At 41.9% G+C, this 20,417-nt stretch overlaps 1 protein-coding gene across 1 annotated transcript; it reads right to left on the reverse strand.

Moving 5' to 3' along the window:
- Positions 1 to 128: 128 nt before the first annotated feature.
- LOC118125421 (retinol dehydrogenase 8) lies at positions 129 to 6,085 on the reverse strand. Its single transcript, XM_035183961.2, has 6 exons — positions 5,893 to 6,085; positions 2,517 to 2,678; positions 2,229 to 2,408; positions 1,935 to 2,028; positions 1,477 to 1,660; positions 129 to 1,375 (listed from the first exon to the last, which is right to left on the reverse strand). The coding sequence occupies exons 1-6, from the start codon at positions 5,996 to 5,998 to the stop codon at positions 1,148 to 1,150; spliced, it is 954 nt and encodes a 317-aa protein (XP_035039852.1). The 5' UTR covers positions 5,999 to 6,085; the 3' UTR covers positions 129 to 1,147.
- Positions 6,086 to 20,417: the final 14,332 nt, after the last annotated feature.

The raw sequence follows: 20,417 nt of genomic DNA on the forward strand, positions 1-20,417 counted from the left end.
AGCCTCAGACTTGTTGACAACTCTAATATTAGTCAGACTAAACTTTAAACAGTTTATTATAGAAGTGTGTTATTTTTTTAAAGTCTTGCTCACATATCTTGTTCAGAAGCACTAACACAACTCCTGGATGGTATAAATGACAAATTTTTATTGCCAAATAAAGTGTGTTCCAATACACTGACAGTATTTCAAAAGTATCTCAATAGATGCAGTTACACAGGCTACAATAAAACAAATTGAAGCTGAGTTTAGAACAGTCTGAAATGTGAAGTTATCTGAGACTGATTGGGATAAAACAATGAAATCAGGGTACAGTATGTTGTATCATAAGTGCAAATATTTATTTTGGCACTCTGGGTAGGCTAGAATATATTTGAACACTGTTATAGTATTTGAACTAAATTGGAGCTAGGTTTGATATCGCTAAAGTTTTATACATACACAAGAATACAGATAGGACTATTCATTACAATACATATAGCATATATACAGCACAAAATGTGGCATTTTCTTTCTTGGTGACAATTTTATTTCTGCTACATGACTTTGGACAGATACTCAGTAAGAATTCCACAAATTTTTCGTGATCCCCTGACAATCAAGGATGAGGTAGAATGCTGTCTTCATTCTGGTCTACAAACTCATTGTGTTTGTATCATAGACTGTAACTAAAGATGGACGGCGCATCTCCACTTCCTCTTGTTGTACAAATAAGTCAACGCCATTTTGTCGCTATTCAGAGCCAGAGTCTGCGCAGTAGGGATCGTGACGTGGAGCCGTGGTACAGAGGTCCTGCCTGTACACATGCTCAACCAATCACGAGTCAGTCTCAGCTGTGAATTATGACTTTTATCCCATATTTATTGCATCAAATGACTAATTAAAACCAAACTTATCAGAACAAACCTCAGTGTCATAAAAACTACCTGAATTTACAGTAGCCGTCTTGGAGAAAGTTTTTTTAATGTGTACTTTGACTTTTTAGTTTGTTGTCCCATCCACTAACACGGAAGAAGCAGGGTTTATGACCTAGGCTGCAGCTAGCCACTGGGGGGCGATGAAGATTACTTGACCTCGCTTTTGGTGAGCTGTCATGTCGTCCATCTTTATATGCAGTCGATGGTTTGTATTATTCGTAGTCAAGCGTCTAGTTTGGTGAGATGGTTCTGCTCCTCAGACACCCGCAGGTGAGGTACTTCATTGCCGTCATGCTGACGTGCATGAGAGTGCCCATGTTGAAGAGCATGTGGTAGAAGGCATGGACAGACAGACCTCCAGTTTCATCAGCGTATTTCAGCGCTACGATGGGGGTGTACATCGGGTTGGTCAGATTACGGAAACGTGGGCTACTCGCCTCGATCACTTTCTTGGTGCACTGTGGACAAAAAAAAGGATTTGCAGTCAGACTAACAGGATTAATCACAGCCGCAGACAAACAGATAAAGCAAAGTGAGGCTGAGTCACTTGAGAACTTACTCTGGCGACGTCATCGGGCGTTTGTCCCAGTAACTCAAAGATGTCGATAGAAGACGGAAGGTAGACGTTCTTGAAGTAATGCACCGTTTCAGGATCAGCTCCAGGACACTCGCTCTGTTTCACCTCCTGAATCATCTTTGCCTCAAACTCTGTGTGTACGGGACCCGGCTCAATCAACGACAGTCTGAGGGAAGAGACGTTGGAGTTATTAACTATTTAGTTGGACAGGCCGACGTTTGGAAATGATGCTGACACCAGCATTCACTTTCTGATTGTGTCTTATCAGCCACGACTCCACTACCAGCGGTGGATGCAAAACCTTGTTAACACTTCCTGTCAACCAGCTGCAAATAGACAATTCCATGATAAATCCTAGAAGGGACGTCCTTAAGAAGTCAAAGAACTCAGAAAACAATTGATTGTCCATTGCTGATGGACAAAGCATTAGTGGGACTCACGTGACTTTAAACTTCAGGAGCTGCACAGCCAAGCTCTCACAGAATCCCTCCATGGCGAACTTGGAAGCTGCATACACGTCATTAAACACCACACCTGCAGAGACAGTTTGTAGACAACATGGATGAAGAGCTGCTGTGGTACTCCATTAGTCATTCTTCACCTCCGCCCACTCCTCCATCCGTCCATCATCCACTGAAGCAGACACACAGGTTATTTCTCCCTGTACCCTGTAACGCCCCCACTCCGCCTCCTCTCCCTCCCCTCATCCCGTCCCACCTCCCGTTTCTGTTCACCTTGCAGCCCCATCACGCTGCTGACCACGATGATGTGTCCTCCTCTTCTTTTCTTCATGTCGGGCATCACCTCCTTTATCATGCGGATCACTCCGAAGACGTTGGTCTCAAACACTTTCTTCATCTCTTCGATGGGGATGCTCTCCACGGGACCCACCAGGCCGATACCTGCATTATTGACTGGGGGAAGGGAGAAGAAGAAGGGCAGGGGAATAAAAGAAGATGAAGAGGGGGTGTAATCAGTATCAACAATCCTCGGTACAGCCTGATGCCGTCACTTGTACTTACTCAGGACATCCACGTGTCGATCTTTGATGCCATTAATACACAGTTTGACAGACTCGTCGCTGCAGACATCAAGAACAGCCAGAGAGAGAGTTTTCCCGTACGCATCCCCGGCAGCTTCCAGCAGCTTATCTTTACGTTTCAGATCACGCATCGTGGCGACGACTGCGGGAGGACAAGGGGAGAAACATACTGAGTAGCTGAAGAGTTTGCCAGAGATAATTTAATATTATTTAATATGTTGTGATTTGCTTTGGAAACTCTTGATCTGTTTCTGTCAGGACAAATGGAGGATAAAATTATGTATATTAATGAGCCGTGAATAAAGGTTAATGAACTGAAGTCCCACAGTGATTTCTTTGGAGTTTTTTCAAAAAGGACTTCTTCTAAAAAGCCCAAAACTATTTTTGTGTGACCTAAACGAGTATATAATGTACTGGCCGGTAAAACTTTAACACCTCGTCATGTAGACTAAGATGAAATAAGGATGTCAGTTGTTTTAGGATTCTGAGTTGTTCATATTTTATTATTTTCTTAGTAAATTGATTCCCATTTGGCTGATCAAAAGTTGTTACCTGATGTTTTCACTGCCATTTGTTTGTCTTATCACAAGGAAGATTATTCAAAAACCGGCAAATTGCAAAGAAAAAAACCCAACATTAATATGAATTAAAAAGAAAGTAGAAGAATGATAGAATCTAAACAATAAAAGCTGTTTGCCAATATGAGTATTGTGTTTCCATGGGCAGCTTCCAAGTGTGAGTTTGTGAATGGATGTAAAACACCAGCACTTTGCCTTCAGGCTGCTGCTGCTGCTTTAAATAGACATGTAATTAGGCGTCCTGCCCAGATATATGAAGTCAATAAAGACAATATCTGCTGTGTCAAACTTAGCCCACTGCCCCAGGCTGCATGGGGGCTAATGTACACTAGTTGTGTTAATAGATTCTGTGTCATGATATGTGTGTATTGCTATAGACACACATATTTATACCATAAAATGCTCTTTTGAATCATCATGACACGTTCTGTCTGTGTGCACATGTATGTTTTTGAAGTTTTTAGGTTAAATTTTCCATCCTGAGTTATCCTGGTTTTGTGTGTAATTAGTGTGTTATTGTGTCACAGGAATGAACAGAGTGAAAGAAGCAAAGGAGATGGAGAACTGCGAGTGAGAAGTTCTCAGGGAACTCACAAATTGCTGAGAGAACACGACAGTTGAAAAGGTAGAGCTTGTCCAACGTATATTTTTTGGGGCCAATAACAGGAACGATATTAGGTAGTAAAAAATGTCTGATATATAAGCTGATATATAGGCTACTGTCTGTTTTTTAACGATGTCAGTCATCCCTAATCTATTGAATGCAATTGAGGCCCGATGCTTGAAAACACAAATACAACCAAGTATCTAGAACTTGAAATAAGAAAATAAACATATTTATGTACAATGTAAACACAAGTACACATCTCTTCTGTATTGTTCATTCTGTAAAATAAAAGTTGTTATATCAGCAAACATAAATGCTGATACCGTCATGTCTGTATAAGGCTAATATCGGCCGATATGTGAGTCGGGCTCTAGTGCTAAAGATAGTCATTCTAGTAGAGACAAGTTTAGGTTAAGATGCCTTAATATAGACTGTGCTGAAAACAGTCCTGTTACAGAAACCAGTTTACATCAGCATTAACGTCTTGTCACCCGCCTGCTCCAGGAATAGCCCAGGACTAGGCCGTGATAAGCCGAACCAGGGCTGTGCCGTAGCTTTACCTATTGTCTGGTGTCTTAAGAGGGACATAAGGTTAAGTTTGGATCAGGGTCATAACTTTGTTTACGTGCTCGAGAAGTTCACTTCAGACCTCAATGACCCTACAGCACCCAGGAATCTGGGCTTTTATCAATATCTCCTAAGGGAAATTCAATTTGACGATTTAATGATGTGCAGTATGTACCAATAATCAAGATTTCTATTATACATGTGCATTATGTGCATAGCTGCCATTTTTACAGTGATAACCAACATGTCCTCCTCCCGTGTCTGTAGAGATTTGTCAACTGTGTTTTTGCTAATTTAAGCTCCTTAAATAAATAATATGTCCTTTTGTAAATGTATGCTGTAGAGTTAGATTTTTTAAATGTACCTTTCTGAATGATAGAGGCAGCTTCCCATTAGTTTACAGGAGGAAAGTCAGTGAGCAGACAAGTGAGATTATGCAAAGTAATGTAGGCAGACCAGCAGCCTACTGGGAAAACTGGGTAAAGAATACAAAAGAAGGTGAAACCCCAAAAATATCTTAGTAAACGTAAACAAAGCCATATTTACAGAATGGGGCTCCTGCCATTGTTATTATTTATTTTGTGTTGGGAGACATAAACATAAACATATGTTGTTGCCCTGAATACATTTCATATGAAATGGTGTTTTGTCTTTTTATATTAAATATAAATCTACTTTGAAAAGGACTTTAAGTAACAGATGCAAAGTCTCTGCGGTAACACTTTGCAAATGGTCTTTTAATATTAACTCTATTTGTGAGTGATGAAAGCTGCTTCCTGTCTCCCAGGCACATGTTTCTCATAAAGTGTCTCTCATTAGAAAATCTGTCTTCCAGACCATAGATATTGTTGTATGACACAATCTGAGGCTAATGGACTGCAGTTGTCTAGAGTTGTGTAACTGTATTAGCGCCTTGGCAAATTCTGCTAAACTAGAAAATTGCGCATTAGAAGTGACGTCGAAGTTACAGACTCTTAAAAAATCCTTAAAGTTATGTGGCAGTTTGATCGGTTGTGATGAATTTAGGACATGTTAATCAGATGTCCACACATATTTGTTCTTGTAAGTATTTGAAGAAAAACAACCGTAAGGCAAAAGAAGTTTAAGTTATCACTCATTTCATGATGCTAAGCATAATGAGCCCTAAGTACTTGACAGTGGTGTGAGCTTCCTGTGAGGTCAGTAAGTCAGTTTTTGCACCTACACCCCTCTGAAGAGATAAGAGCGACCTCCCTGTAGAAAGAGGAAATGTTTGGAGCATCGTCTTCAGTCGTGAATCGAGAACGGAGCCTTTCATTTGCTCCAGAGCCTCCATTAATTAATTGATTCCAGTTCATTTTCTTTGATCTGAGTGTTGTGTTATTGATTAAAGGTTATGTCTAAATATTTTCCTAATTAACTTTTAACATGTTTCTGATTTTAAATATTTACGCTACTGTAATTCAGTCATAAATTGTAGGAAACAGTGGCTTTACTGTGCATAATCATGCAGACTATGTAATACTCTTATGCAAGCTACTCCCCAGTCATATATTTATATTCTCTGCATACTTTTGCAAGATACATGTAACACACACACACAAACACACACACACTGCACCCACCGTGATAACGCTGCTGTTCGTCCTTTGCCAGCATCACAGCCATCCTCAGGCCGATACCGGAGGAGCAGCCGGTGATCAGCACCACTTTCTGTCCGGGGCTCGCCATGGCTCCGCTGCCTCTCCGCTCTGGTTCGGCCTCACTGAGCTTCAGGCTGACGAGCTACAGCTCTGCAGGATGAGCCACTATAAGAGGTGAGAGTCAGTGTAAGAGGATCAGGGAGGCAGAGACAGAGAGGGTCACATGGACAGGGCACACAGCCACAACCCAGAGGAGATTATCTAACCGGTCCTGTGGCTGTCAACTCATCTGCAACATCATTTCTTTGTTTTGTGACCAAAAAATATCATTCAGATATAACTATAGAACCTGATGAACCTTTTTAATTGTCTTTTGTTTTATTTTGTCTCAACACTAAACTACAAAGTGTGAAGAATAAATAAATATGAAGCAAAGTCAGCCTGTGTAAGCCCCTGCACAGAGGTTCGACGCCACCCAGTGGTCAACAGGATTACTTCTTCAAATGAGTCCACTTGACATACTGTACGACTGGGTTGCCTTCCTCTGCTGTTCCAAGCCAACACACATCTGGCTACATTACACGCATGACGATGCACAAGGATGTTTTTTTCCTCAGATTTGTCCGGGTGAGAGTCGTAAAGTTATAATTATGACTCACGGAATAGATGAAAGAAACGTTACAGTCTTGACAACACATGATTACAACATCTATCTTTTTTGCACATGCATGCACTCTCACACACACACACACACAAACGCATGTACACACTTGAAAGCAGCAGTGCAGCTGACAGTCATAAGTTACCTGAACCTGGAGGTACGACCACTGGAAATATGTCTGGAATCCATTTTCCTCACGTTCTTAAACACAGAGTCAGTAGGTACGAGTGCTTTGATGCAATTTACTCCTGTTTCTCTACTGTCAACAAAATATAAACTCCTGCTAATCACTGCACACCACATTTAAATGCATCTTAAAACATATGATCTACATTTTTTACCACCTCAGCGAATGTTAGACCGAGTCTCTCCTCGTTTAGAGTCTGGTATCAAGCTGAAGAACAGTTATTCTTTCCTAATACTCACTGTTAAAACTTGCACTTAAATTCACCCCCCTCCTTTGTGTACACATTTCATAGTTTCTGAGTTATCAATACAAAGTAAAATGAGCCAAAATCTGTTGTCAAACTAAGTTTAACTATTGTTTTATTAATTCAGCCTAAATTGCTGATGTAAGTGCATTTTAAGGTTTAAACATTGCTCTGGTTCTATTGGGATTTGATTAGATTTGGTCCTGGGAGTCACCTGCTCCTTATCTTTTCAGTCTGGGTCATGTTTCTGATCTAAATGTCAATACAGACTAATGTAAATGGAAGCTGCAGCTGAAGCAGGGGAGTCTTGAGGCTCATACAGGCATTCATGTGGATACATACATGTGTGTGCATGTACCGAGCTCAAGTTCCCTCTGCCTCTTCAGCCATTAACATCTGCTGAAAGTTTTTTTTGATGGCTTCTGTTTGACTTTTACACATTAGAGATAAAGAATGATAACGCCTTTACACATGAAGCAGAAGGCAGAGAGTGCACGCTGGTGTTTTTTTATTGTGCCTATAGGACAAATATGGTGTGTGTGTGTGTTTGAGGAGACTGTGGGGTGGGCAAAGACAGACAGGCACTGGAATTTGGAATCTGCAGCAGCATATTTTTATTAGTCGGGCAGCAACGTTCTCCTGTCCTAGCATGCTTTGTGTGTCTCAGTGTGTGTGTGTGTGTGTGTGTGTGTGTGTGTGTGTGTGTGTGTGTGTGTGTGTGTGTGTGTGTGTGTGTGTGTGTGTGTGTGTGTATATACTTGTTTTTACCTTTTCCAGCATAAACGCTGAGCTTGTCAGGACCACTTAATCTCATGGGGACCAATCCATTCACCAAACTTAATAAGATGTGAGTTGTGATTAGGTTAAAGTTAAAGTTACGCATGAATTGGTCCTGGTTAATGTTGGGGATAAGGTTTTTTCCGCAAAGAATGGAAGTCAATGCAAAGTCCTATTAAGAATAGCTGCACAAATCTGTGTGTATGCTCTTGTACAGATATCTTTGTGAGGACCATTTTGAGACTAGACCTTATGGATTGAGGACATTTTGGGAAAGTGGGGACATTTTGGCCGGTTCTTACTTTCACACCCATTTTCAAAGGGCTGTCTTCAGGGTTGGGGTTAGAATTAAGTTTAGTTTAGTCTTAGGGTAAGGACTAGGCTTTTAGTTATTGTTAAGGTTAGGGTTAGGGGCTAGGGAATACATTTTAGTACAAGTGTGTGTGTGTGTGTGTGTGTGTGTGTGTGTGTGTGTGAGAGAGAGAGAGAGAGAGAGAGAGAGAGAGAGAGAGAAGTAAATGAAATGAAGCACAAGCGTTCATTGTGCATGTTTGATGTTTTGCATCCCTATCACCCTACATACACGCGCACAGGTATATGCGCACACATATATGCGCGTGACAGTGTTATGGTCCTTACCTGCTCGCACAAGCGTGCGTGCGTGCATATTTGTGTCCGTGCGCGCCAGAGAGAGGCAGTGACACCTCACAGTTCCTTAAATCACTCAGACAATAATGATGCAAACAGTGACACGCGCAGTAATTATGCGCCTGCACGTCCCCGCGAGCCTCGGGAGACTCCAGGAAGGGAGGGGTCACCCCGGGGAGGAGGAGAGGGGGAGGCAAGGAGGGAGGAGAGGAGAGAAAGTGAGGAAAGTTTTCTGCGGGTGAAGGAGAAAACACCTTCTGAGAATAAGGGACTTTTTTTCCCTTCCTCCCCGCTTCTCTCCCTCTTCTTCATCCGTCCATCCCGAAGAAGAAGAAGGAGCTTAATTGGCAGCTGGCGGTGCGCACGTGAAGACGCGCAGACACACACACACACACACACACACACACCGTGAAGTGTTGAGCAGAGCCGGAGCTCCTCTGGGTGCAGGTGTCCACGAGGGAGTAAGTGACCGCCGCACCTTCACATGCACCAGGATGGATCCATGGAGTCCAGTGCGTGAGACATGGCTGCTGCTGCCGCTGCTGCTGCTTGTCGCGGTGCTTCACACATCAACAGCAGGTAGGAGGATTTATTCTGTACATTCAGAATTTTACTTCTAGTGACATAAATGATGTCGAGTCGCTGTTAAGCGTTAAGTTGAATCAGTCCATGGTTTCCCTCCTTCTTTCTTTCTGTCTCATACTTGTGTCACCACCTGCCCTCAGGTCCTCACAGGCTCCTGGAAGCCAAGTTGAAAAGTCACATGTAACCATCGTCAACCATAACCATTTTATTTCCTTACAGCAAACATACTCACTGTTGGGTCATTTGTGTATTTACCCAAATTTTGTTTGTTGGTTTGAAAATGAATTGGTCAAGCACAGACCCATTCCCACAGATCCCATCCCCCCCCCCAAAAACGAGTCATTTTCCACTTAACTCCCAGAAAAAACCGGCCCCAGTCTGTATTTTGAGAGATGATTTTTATCATGCCAGGTCATGCAGGACCTAAAGCTTATTGAACTGAACTGATCGTTCCTCGAGCCCACTCACTGCACATTCGCTAGACAGTGAAAAAGGCATAGGCCTATATGTTCAGACTTGTTCTGCCATACCTGCCGCATCGGTCTCTGCTCTCTTACAGCTGCATGCAGGGATATTTAACAGCTGAGTAACGGGGAGCAGAAGTGAGCTGTGCTGGAGTGTAATGGGCACGTTCACCTACAGTTTCCCCCCTGAAGCTGCACTTGAATCATATGAGGAGGTTTTATGGGCTTTTAGAGTCTGGTGTCGTTGATTTCCATCAAGATAAGACCCGTTCATCAGTTTTTTTCAGCAGTAAAGTCTCATTTTATAGTTTTGTGATGTACAGTATATCCCACAGTATTTCATTGTGGCTCCACTAACTTTATTCCGCTCCATTACGTAATCACAATGAGATATCTAGAAGTATCATGATGTAATGTGCTTGCACCAGACCCGACGCGTCAGGACAGATCAAATGAGTTGGCATATTCTTTAGTAATAAATCGATATTCAAATAGTTTTTCGTGACTTTGTGTTACTCAATGGTTTTTAATGACAAGTTAAATGACCCTTTTCATTTTCTCTGGGCACTTGAAGAACTTCTGGTCCATGTTGTAGGGATATAGCCAAGTAGGTTAAGTTAGCATGAAGACTGACAATAGAGGGACTAAGCTTGTCTCTGAACAAAGATAAGAACATCCGCCCAGCAGATCCTCTGAAGATCACTATTAACATGTTGTATCTTGTATGTTCCATCAAAAACATGTAAAAAACGACACTTTCATGGGAGGCCATGCACCACAATACTTCCTGGCCTGTCATATAAATTCCTCGAGTCTTGCCAACGTGAGGTTGCTACAGGGAATTAGTGATGAGTAACTCTTGGCAAGAAAGAGATTAAGTGTAATTACCTAAATGTGGAACTATGCTTTTAAAAATTAAACTTCAAAGTTGAAAACAACAGTTGACAAAATAATTCATCTGCAGAGGATGATCATTTAATAAGATTGAAAGCTCTTAAACAACTAAAATAATTCCCGAACGACATATATATCATCTTAACTTTATTTGTTGTAATTTAATGGCCGCAAGTCAACATCCACCGGCTTTAGGCAGGACTACACCGGCGTTTCACTGTGAAAGAGCCAACGAGCAGGTGACTTGGCAGAGACTCCACCATGTTGCCTCCACCTGCTGAGAAGATGCTGAGAAAGACAAAAAGTATTTGTCCCAATAATCTCTAAGCAGCTATTAACCAGCTCCCTTTGTACTGAGGATTAAGGGGGAAAAACTGCCTGGCAGCTATTAGTTACAGTTCATGAGTCATTAGTTTTAAAAATAGTTTCAAAGGTACCTCTTCATCTGGTATTATTCCAAAATAAATCAAGTAATAACACACACACATTCTGGGTCAAACCCCAGCGTCTGTGAAGGTCATTACTGAAGCCCTAACCCTGACCTCTGGACCTTGAATGTCATCTGGGGTCAACCTAGGTCAGGCTGTGAACCCTGTAGCATCTCACACCTGGTGGTCAGAGAGCACATTCTTGTAAATGAGATTTATTTGTAAATAACCCTCCTGGTGAAGAGAAAGACAGATCGTGGATCCTGTTCTTCGTGAGCACCTGGACAAACACTTTCACAACACCTGGTATTAAGCTGTCGTCAGTCACACGTCACTCTTCATTTTTTTGGGCTGTCAGCAGGTTGTCAATAGTTGGGTGGGAAGTATGATCAAAGACCCCGTTCAGACCTGGTATTAACACCCGTCCTGAGTGATCCCATCACAAGTGGGCAGCGCTAAATGCTGGTTTGAACGCACCCAGGACACCTTTTAGGACACCTTTTAGGACACCTTTTAGGACACATTTGAGATTCAATCACTCAGACCACTTTCGGAGGTGGCCTGAGACGCATGTGACCACATTCTTTTAGATGTGTAAAGGTAATTGTCTCCTGGGTAACATTGAATGACCGCATACTCAGCCGATGTTTACCAATATGTTACCCATATATTAATTTACAGTATTTGTGGCCCCCACCACAGCATTAACACTGACTGAGTCTTATTGATTTTCAAAAACAGTTACAACGGACACATCTTTCAACTCTGGCTAAAAACAACAACATTAAATTTACGCTTTGTGAACAGAATTAAAAAACGTAAGTGTTTATCAGCATACAGAACCGGGAAGTGAGATCTGATCACAAGTGGTCACAGGAAACACGTTCAGGATGCGTCCCAGGTGTGAACCAACAAACTGCCCACTTGTGATCGGATCTCTCGGGCTGGATGTTGATACCAGGTCTGAACAGGGCCCAAAACATCTGAGCAATGTGGTGAAGTTACGGTCAACGGCGTCATGTTTTGGCCCGAGGGGTTTCACTCACTCACCTGTCTCGACTGTCTGTATATGATATGTGCGCTCAGCTGACCTGCACAATCTTTAGCTTTTGAAATATTGAGAGTATTCTGAGCTCAAAAACTGCATCTAAAATCCTCTCGTTGTCAATGTAAAGCAGCTAAACCCAAATTTGTTTAGTTTAAAGCAAATCTGCAGTTGTCAAGATGAAATCAGAAGCACTCTCCCCAATGTAAATAGACTAGATTTGGGTCTTGTGCATTATGTTAGTGCAGGAAATGGTGTGATGTTTAGATGGCACAATAAAAAGTAATGCCAGTGTTTAGTTTGCCCAGAAGAATCAGCCAGGTAGTGTTGGACATGTTACAGAGTATAAAACACTTGGTTCATTTCAATGTGTGTTGCTTGTATTTCATCGTCTGGCTCCAACAGCAGCTAAGCTCACCACGTTTACCTTAGCACAACTCAAAAAGACCGATGTTAAGAAACGCTTCTGCGTGTGTCTGCATTCGATGAAGAAATGTTCGTCTTCTGGCCCCACCCCAATCAGTGGTGTCACAGCAGGTGGTTTTGATTTGACCGATGATGGGAAAAACCTGCTGTGACATCACACACTGGGATCTGGCCAAAGGTGCAACATGGATTCAATTCTCTGCCCAGTAGTAGCTTTCTATCAAGGGATTTAGTGTGTAAATCAAATTTATCAGATATCTGCCGTCATACAAGCAGCTGAGCTCCGGGGGGAAGGCAGTGTTGCTGTGTCCAGTCCACTTCTTTGGTCACGCTTTGTGTTTACTGCTAATTAACCAATGTAAGAATTTGAACACGCTAAACACACGCCCCTCTTTTCTCTCTTTTTTAATTGCCAATGCTCCTTTACTGTCTTTTTCACTCACTTCTCCACTGTCAACCTGGGAAGGCTGAAGAAAGACATGTTTGTCAGCCACTGACTTTTTAATCGGCTGGCTGCAGTATAGGTCATTAACCCTGAATCCTCCATGTTAGCAGACGGGACATGTGCAAAACGAAAAAGTCAAAGAACACATTTTTCATGGTTTCCGTCCTTTTAGGTTGTTTATTATCACACTGAAGTGTTTAATTAGACATTAGATCAGAATCTGGCTCTGTATGATGTCAAAGGTGCATCCAGGATATTTTGGCTTCATTTTTGTACAACAGTAGGAAGTGGAGACAGGGCGTCCATCTTTATTTACAGTCTATGATCTCAACTTTCCCCCGGCTATCAAATAGTGTGTGATTAATGTCTTCATGAGTCGTCACATACAATCAATCAGTATGAGCTGCTCGTGCAAATGAAACGATCCCTTAATGACTTCCCACCCATAAACATGTTAATAATTGGACCTCACAGTCAGACACTGGGAGTCTTTTTGTTGAATCGAACCACTCGACCACCATGAACCACTCAAGATTTATCCCCAAGTCCTGGCAGTGGTGGGGGTCAAACACATCTGCTTCCGTTAAGATGATAAATATTTGTGAAATATCCATGTCTATGAGTGAAATACAGTTTTTATGGGCAAAATAATGTGTTTATGGTGCATGTTTTAGAAGAGTTGGTCCTTTAACTTTTTTCTTTCAACAAGCCACCAGAGCTCAAGCCAAACCACAGCCGTCTTAAGTTCCTGTGAAATCCCAGTCAGGACATGTTGGATTCTTCAAACAACTACAGGGACACAATGAGAGAAGAATCTGAAATGGAGATTCTGTTCAGATTTTTTTTTAAGGTGAAACCATACATGAAAAATACCAAACGCCCAAAGCTGGACACTGTGAATGAATGAATAATTTATCAGTTCATGTTCGAGTGAGTGAAGAAATGCATTCTTGTCCGTCTGTGTTTTGGAAGGACCACTCAAAGCCAGATGTTAATGTTTGAATTCTTTATAGGTTGCCCTGGTTCACTGTAGTCTGGGAGGATTATGCTTCCGTCTACTTACCTAAACAACGTCTGGAGTCACCTTCTCGAATGATAGCTTCACCCTCGTAGGTCGTTCCGTGCAGAACGGGAGGTCTGAAGGTGTCACAGACAACAGACATTTATTAAAGAAGTGACCAACCATCAATGAAATCAATACATTTGAGCTTCAACATCCTTCTAATGAATCTTGTTTCAGCTATCATAGGATTAGAGCAGCAACTACCAATTCTTTTCTATCTAATTATCTCTCATTTATTTTGATTAAATTATAAATCATTTCTGTTGTTCCAAAATGAAGATTATCCATCACAATTTCCCCAAGTTGACATCTTCCAATCTTCAAGAAACCCATAGAAACCCATAGAAATCAAAACAATGAAATAGAATATGATATTCATCATGTTCAGAGTATAATCACCTGAAAGTTACCTCAGAATAAGAACTTTATATCTCCATAGTGATGAGGGTCCTCAGCACCTTGCAGCACCGCAATGTTTCTGAAATCGCCTAAAACGGACAAACCAACCTCTGGCTGTAGAGAAAGTCTTTCTCGTTTTTCTCCATCATGGATTCTCCTACATACAAAGGGAGGGGTCAGGTGATGATGCATTTAGTGAAAGGTTGCACAAACTTGGATTACCATGACATTTCCTGCACATGTTCTCGCCCCCTGTACGATAAACTGTAATAGCTTTGTTTATGCCTTAACTTTTTATCTAGTGCCACTATCAGGTCAAAGGTTTATATTTGTCCAATATTTTATGACCATATACCTGCAAAAACTAATGACATCACAGCCTCAGCTGCACTGGGCTCAGTGCTCTTTAGCAAATGTTGGCATGCTAACATTAATAACGTAGCATCTGCTGTCATGGCTGAAGACTCCGACTTGTTTTGATTAAGTAGTTCGAGCCATTTATCAAAAGCATTTCTTTCTATATTGTGCCCCGTTCAAATTGAAGTCAGATTTGTCCCAGTTTACAGCAAATGCAGCTGACTCTGGTGTGTAATGTCTGAGTCCAGCCTCTCCACGTCCCAGTCAGAAGAGTCATCGCAATCTGTTTTGGTGCAAAAACAAGACCCACCAGTGAGAACCCAATGATTAGAGCCAAGTTTAAATAACAGACTAGACAGAATTTAATTTGTACAAAAGCTGTTAAATCACAACAGGATTAGTTGTCTAATTGTTCGTGAAATATGAAACATTCAGATCACTAGAAAGCTCAACGAAGCACATAAATCTAATCCTGCAGTGGAAACAGGTTCGGTTCCAGCCCGGGCCTTTGCTCCTTTCTCCCTCTTTCAGGATTATCGTTTACTGCGTTTTAACATATCTTACACTCCGGCATGACTTTGTCTGCATGCTATAAATTTCCCCTTGCGTTCAAAAATAGCCGCTCTCTTTGTTCTCCCAAATCAAAGTCTCTGTATGATGCAACATCCAACAATAATAGAGCACAGAGCCACATAAAGCAACGTGTAGCTGTCGGAGAAGGGCCGGAGTCCTGCGACCGACAAATATTGACGCAGGCTTTCATCTGTGTTTAGGAGGAAGAGGGACTGTGGGGATGAATGTATGTGGAACACGTCGCTGCTTATTTGGGTCAAGAGGAGAACGGTGTCACAAGTGCCACAGGTTCCTAGAAGAAGATAAGACGCACATGTCAGTCGCTCTGCAGGGATTCTATTCCTTTATTTGAATGTTCATCTAAGTAATTGCATGTGTGTGTGAGTGTACTGTATGCACAGCAGACAGACGGACAGACAGCAGGAGAGACTATCCAGTGTGGGTCTTTGATCAGAGCCAGCTGAACTAAGAGGAAAGAAAACACATGGTCCCACCGTCCTCTTCTTCCCTCTTTCTCTGCGCTCCTCGTCTCCTCTCTGGTTTTCATCTCCCTCTTTTTATCCTTCATCTGGTTTTGTCTCGGGAGGAGAGCCGTGTCAGATGTTGGAGAGGGACGCAGCAGAAAGAGAGTGAGCAGGGGGAAAGAGTGAAAGAGTGAAGGAGGTAAAAGACTGTAATGACAGGCTCCTTGGGCAAATCCTCTGTGGGGGATTTGAACCCCTGTGTGGTGTTTGTTTTTTGTTCGTTGTGTAGGAGGCTCGACTAAGCATTTGTTTTTGTTTCTGCCAATGGCATGTTATTGCATTCTTCGCCATTACCAAGATAATGATAGACTAATCACAAACACACACGTACAAACACAGGTACACACACAAAAAAAGCCCTTAACCAGTCGTCTGTCATACACATGCACATAAAAACACACACACATCTGGTTACCAGAAAATCCATCGTCTTTCCAATATGGCGCCCATTATGTTGTCTGTGTGTGTGTGTGTGTCAGTGTGATGTTTGCGTCCGGGAATCAACTTCAGTGCTTCACTTACTAAAAGTGGATCTTTAATGAAAGACAGTCGCCTCCACTTAGACAAACACTTTTTGTCAGATAGCATTTTGTAATAGATCTGTTCAGTTTGCCTTGTCCAGCCATTCATCCATAGTTTAAGATGCAGACAATATTTAGCAGCTCAGGTTTTGGCCATATGTTACAGAAACCATGTAAAATACAAGGTCAATGCAGAATTAAGTGTTTTTGGTGCAGTCCTTTTTTATAAAGTGATCTCAGTGATCTGGTTTTAGATGTGGAGGGAGAACTGGAATCTGACATGAGGTAACTGACTCAGCACTGGTTTAGATAAAAGCTGCCCTCGTCCTTGGGCAGGGCATTAAAACGATCAATCGCCAAAATATATCATCCAATATATATTGGGGGAGGTATAATATATAATCGAGCAACCTCAGAAGTCTCAGATGTCTCTATCTTTCTTTGTCCAACAAGAAGAGCTTAAACCACAACCTTCACTCAGGAGCAATGAGTCTTTAGACCTAAAATGAATAATAATGTGAGATTTATTGTGATAATTATTTATATGAACTTGTTTTTTTTATCTTGATATCATTTTTGGCCTTATCACACAGCCCCACTTTGTGCACGCCTCTCTCTTAACTGGACAAATGAACATAAACGTACCTGTCCCCCAAACACTGCTCTTTTGTGCCTGTACGTCAGTCATCTAAGTTTCTTTGTTGTTTCAGGGGATATTTTGTCTTCTGCTGGTGAAAGACAAGATCAGTTGGATCGAGATCAGTTGACTGACTTGCACAGGGCACAGTATTTGGACGCGACATTCCCAGGTTGCCTTATCGGTATGATTGGTATCGCTGATCTGCCAAGTTTGAACGTAAACACCCTCGTAAAACCTTAAAGCTTTTAGATTTATCACAGGTTGCTTTGTTTTAATGATAAACCTGGGTTACCAAAGCCATTGCTGAGATTTCAAAACATGGTGACATTGCACCAACAAAAGTCTGACTGGGTCTGACCACGTTCGAGGCTTGATTCCTCCTGCAGTGGCCACAGGTTTGATTCCAGCCCGGCCCTTTGCTCCTTTCTCCCTCTTTCATGCTTAACTCTGTCCCATCAAATGAAGGCTTAATGCCCCCTATAAAGAAAAGTATGACTGGGAAAGAAACCCAAACAGACAGTCAAGTGGACAGGTTGTAAACAAGCCAACAGTCTATTATCTTATTCGCTGTCAGTGTACATAGGTGAGTTCAAACTAAAGCTACTGTAACCTGATATTTCTGTTATTTTCCACCCATGCCTGGAAGCAAAGTGTGATGGATGTTCACTGTGGACAATTTGTGTCACAAGTTCACTATTCACCCTCATTTTGTCTCTGAAAACCTTCCTGGTCAATTCCACCGAGTTCCTGTTTTTCTCAGGAAAGTTCAAATCCCCCAAAACATCTCTTATCCTGTGTGTGTGAGTGTTATAGTTGAGTTGTTCATTCATGATATTTCTGTTCAAACTATGGCTGTTCTGCTTCATGCAGAGGATTACATGTGACATACTCTACATGTGTGTGCATGTTGATCATGGTGCTCCCCACACAAGTGTAGAGCAGCAGAGTTGATGGAGACCAGAGCTCCAACACAAGTGTATGTACAGCGTGTGAGTGTCAATGTGCGTTCGTGTGTGCGTCTGTGTGTGTGCGTGCGTGCTTGCGTGCGCTCATTATCACAATATTTAGATGTTGTGGTTTTGCTTGTAAAAAGAAATGCATCTGCAGAAGAGCGAAACATTACCTGATGTGTTTAAGTGCAGAGGTTCCATGTCTCGTCTTGTCCGGGGCTGCATTCAGATGTCAGTGCTGCCGATCATTTCTTGTTCCGTATGAATGAAAACTATTTTTGTGCACACGTCTGTTCCCTAAAGTCCAACTGTCTCTACTGAGGGAACACCAGGAGCTTCCTTGTAGCCTATTTATGGCTTCAAGAAAAGTATGTTTGCAGGTTCTCACCACTGTACAGAGCCCCAGAGTTCTACAGCCAAACAACTATTTCAAATAAATTTCCAATTCAATCACATTACAAAATGTCAAACCAATTAAAGTAATAAAAAACCTTTATTCTGAAGCCTGATGCTTATTCACAATTCAGTATTTCATCACCACCTGGTTGGTAAAGTTTTGTGAGCTCACATAAAAACAAAACTTTCACTGTGAACAATCTAGATGTGTTGCATAGCCGTTGTGTTGCATTACTTAACATTGTACATGTGTTTCTAATTTTTGTCGTCAGTCTGATAACATATTGTGTCGTGCAAGACGTCTTTGAAGCTGCAGTGATCAATCGGAGCTCAGGTCACTGAGAACAATTAATCTATTAAACATCTACTTTTTATAAACCTTTCTCAGTCCATAAAGCAACGTAAACTGGCATCTATGAGCTGGAGCATGCCAAGTTTTAATAACACTGCTGTAGCTGCTTCAGTAAATCATATGATGGGAGGTTCATGAAAGACAGAATTACATGCAGAGAGCAGGCTGGCAGACGGACAGATGGACAAACTGATGGACAAACAGAAAGAATGGGCAACAAATACATCTGGTGCTCAGATTCAGGCGTTGTGCCAGCCTCTTGTGTGCATGCACGTGTGTGTGTGTGTGTGTGTGTGTGTGTGTGTGTGTGTGTGTGTGTGTGTGTGTGAGACAGCGTTGGTGTGGTGAAAGGTGCGAGGCAGATGGAGGGTTTACGTAAGCCTCAGAAATACGTGTGAAAAGGAGCCACACCAGTAGAGGCTTGCCCTCCTCTCCACTACCGTCTATTATTTCTGCTATTTTCCCTCTTTACCCCCTTCGCTCCCTTTTTTTAACTTTCAGTACATTGTGTTGCACATTCCTCCCCTATCTTCACTCCCAGTTTCATCTTTTACATCATTTTCTGCTCACAGTGCTCAGTGAGATATGTGTGTGTGTGTGTGTGTGTGTGTGTGTGTGTGTGTGTGTGTGTGTGTGTGTGTGTGTGTGTTTAAGTAAGAGATCACATGTGTGCTGTGCATGTGTTCAGCATTTTTGCCCTAAACTGTGGTTGCATTTGTAGAATTCCAAGTGTCTCTTCTACTTTTTTAATTCCTTGTGTGTGTGTGTGTGTGTGTGTGTGTGTGTGTGTGTGTGTGTGTGCGCGTGTGTGCGTGCACGCTCTGTTGGGCCGAAACATGTTTAGGACACATGCATCCTTAATTGCTCTCTTGGAATGAGTCTTTGTTGTGTGATGCAGTCTGTGTTTCTTGTGTCAGGGATGAAGTTGAAGTTATTATCCTGTGATTACACCGAGCCTCTGCAACAAGTATCACAGAAAGACAAAGAGAGACACGGAGACCACAGGGTATATTTCATTAGTCTGTTTACAAGGAGGTCTAATTACAGAACAAACGTCAGCCACAAATGTAGCTACATACAATAACAAACAGTGCATTTACAGAAGGTGTAATTTTGTGTCGTTCAACCGTGTCTCAGGAAAATCCCTTATTTTGACATTCATCAGCTCAGCAATTACACCGTTTGCCTTCAGGTGCTGTGGAGGAAGTGTGTGTGGAAATGTTTGGTGGGTTCAGAGCTGGTTTTTCTGAAAATGGCTGCCTGCTACGCCCGTCAAATGGTTGACACGGAAAGGTTTTGACTCAGAATGAAACAAAAAGAAGCCTAAAGAATCTCTAGGAAGTGTTTGATCCATTGTTAAAAAGGAACAACAGAGATTTGTGCAGCTTTGAAAGAAAACAGCTGAAACGGTTTTGGTCGACAATTCATTTCCAGTGGGGATATGAACCATATCCTGTGGTAAGAAGCTGAGGTGTAAGTGCTGTAATAGCATCTGAGGTGCCCTGAGATACAGATTACGTGGCTGTTTAATAGTGTTTAATCTAATTCCATCTCTCTCAGATTCAGATTTCTTCAGAGGAAGTACAACAAAGATACAAGTGTCTTCACAGAGGACACACAATTTAATAACAAAATTCATTTAGACGTGTATGTGTGGTTTAAATTATACTTTGCTTTCCCCTCTTATTATATAACATTCGAGCAAACTGGGATCCTTATTGCCGATTGTTAATACAAAGGTCACTGGGCCTCTGATCCTATCCAAGCCTTTGTATTCTCTCTTTATTCCCACACTGACATCCTCCTCCCCAATGTGGTAACCCCCAGTCAGTCAAAGAAAAAGTCGTAAAAGAAAATCATGAAAAAAAAAAAGCTTCGGTTGTAGCCGAGCCAAAAGTGATGAATCCTCCCCGATCCTTCCCTGCTTT

This window comes from Hippoglossus stenolepis, chromosome 2 (genome assembly GCF_022539355.2).
Source record: "Hippoglossus stenolepis isolate QCI-W04-F060 chromosome 2, HSTE1.2, whole genome shotgun sequence".
NCBI classification, from domain to species: domain Eukaryota; kingdom Metazoa; phylum Chordata; class Actinopteri; order Pleuronectiformes; family Pleuronectidae; genus Hippoglossus; species Hippoglossus stenolepis.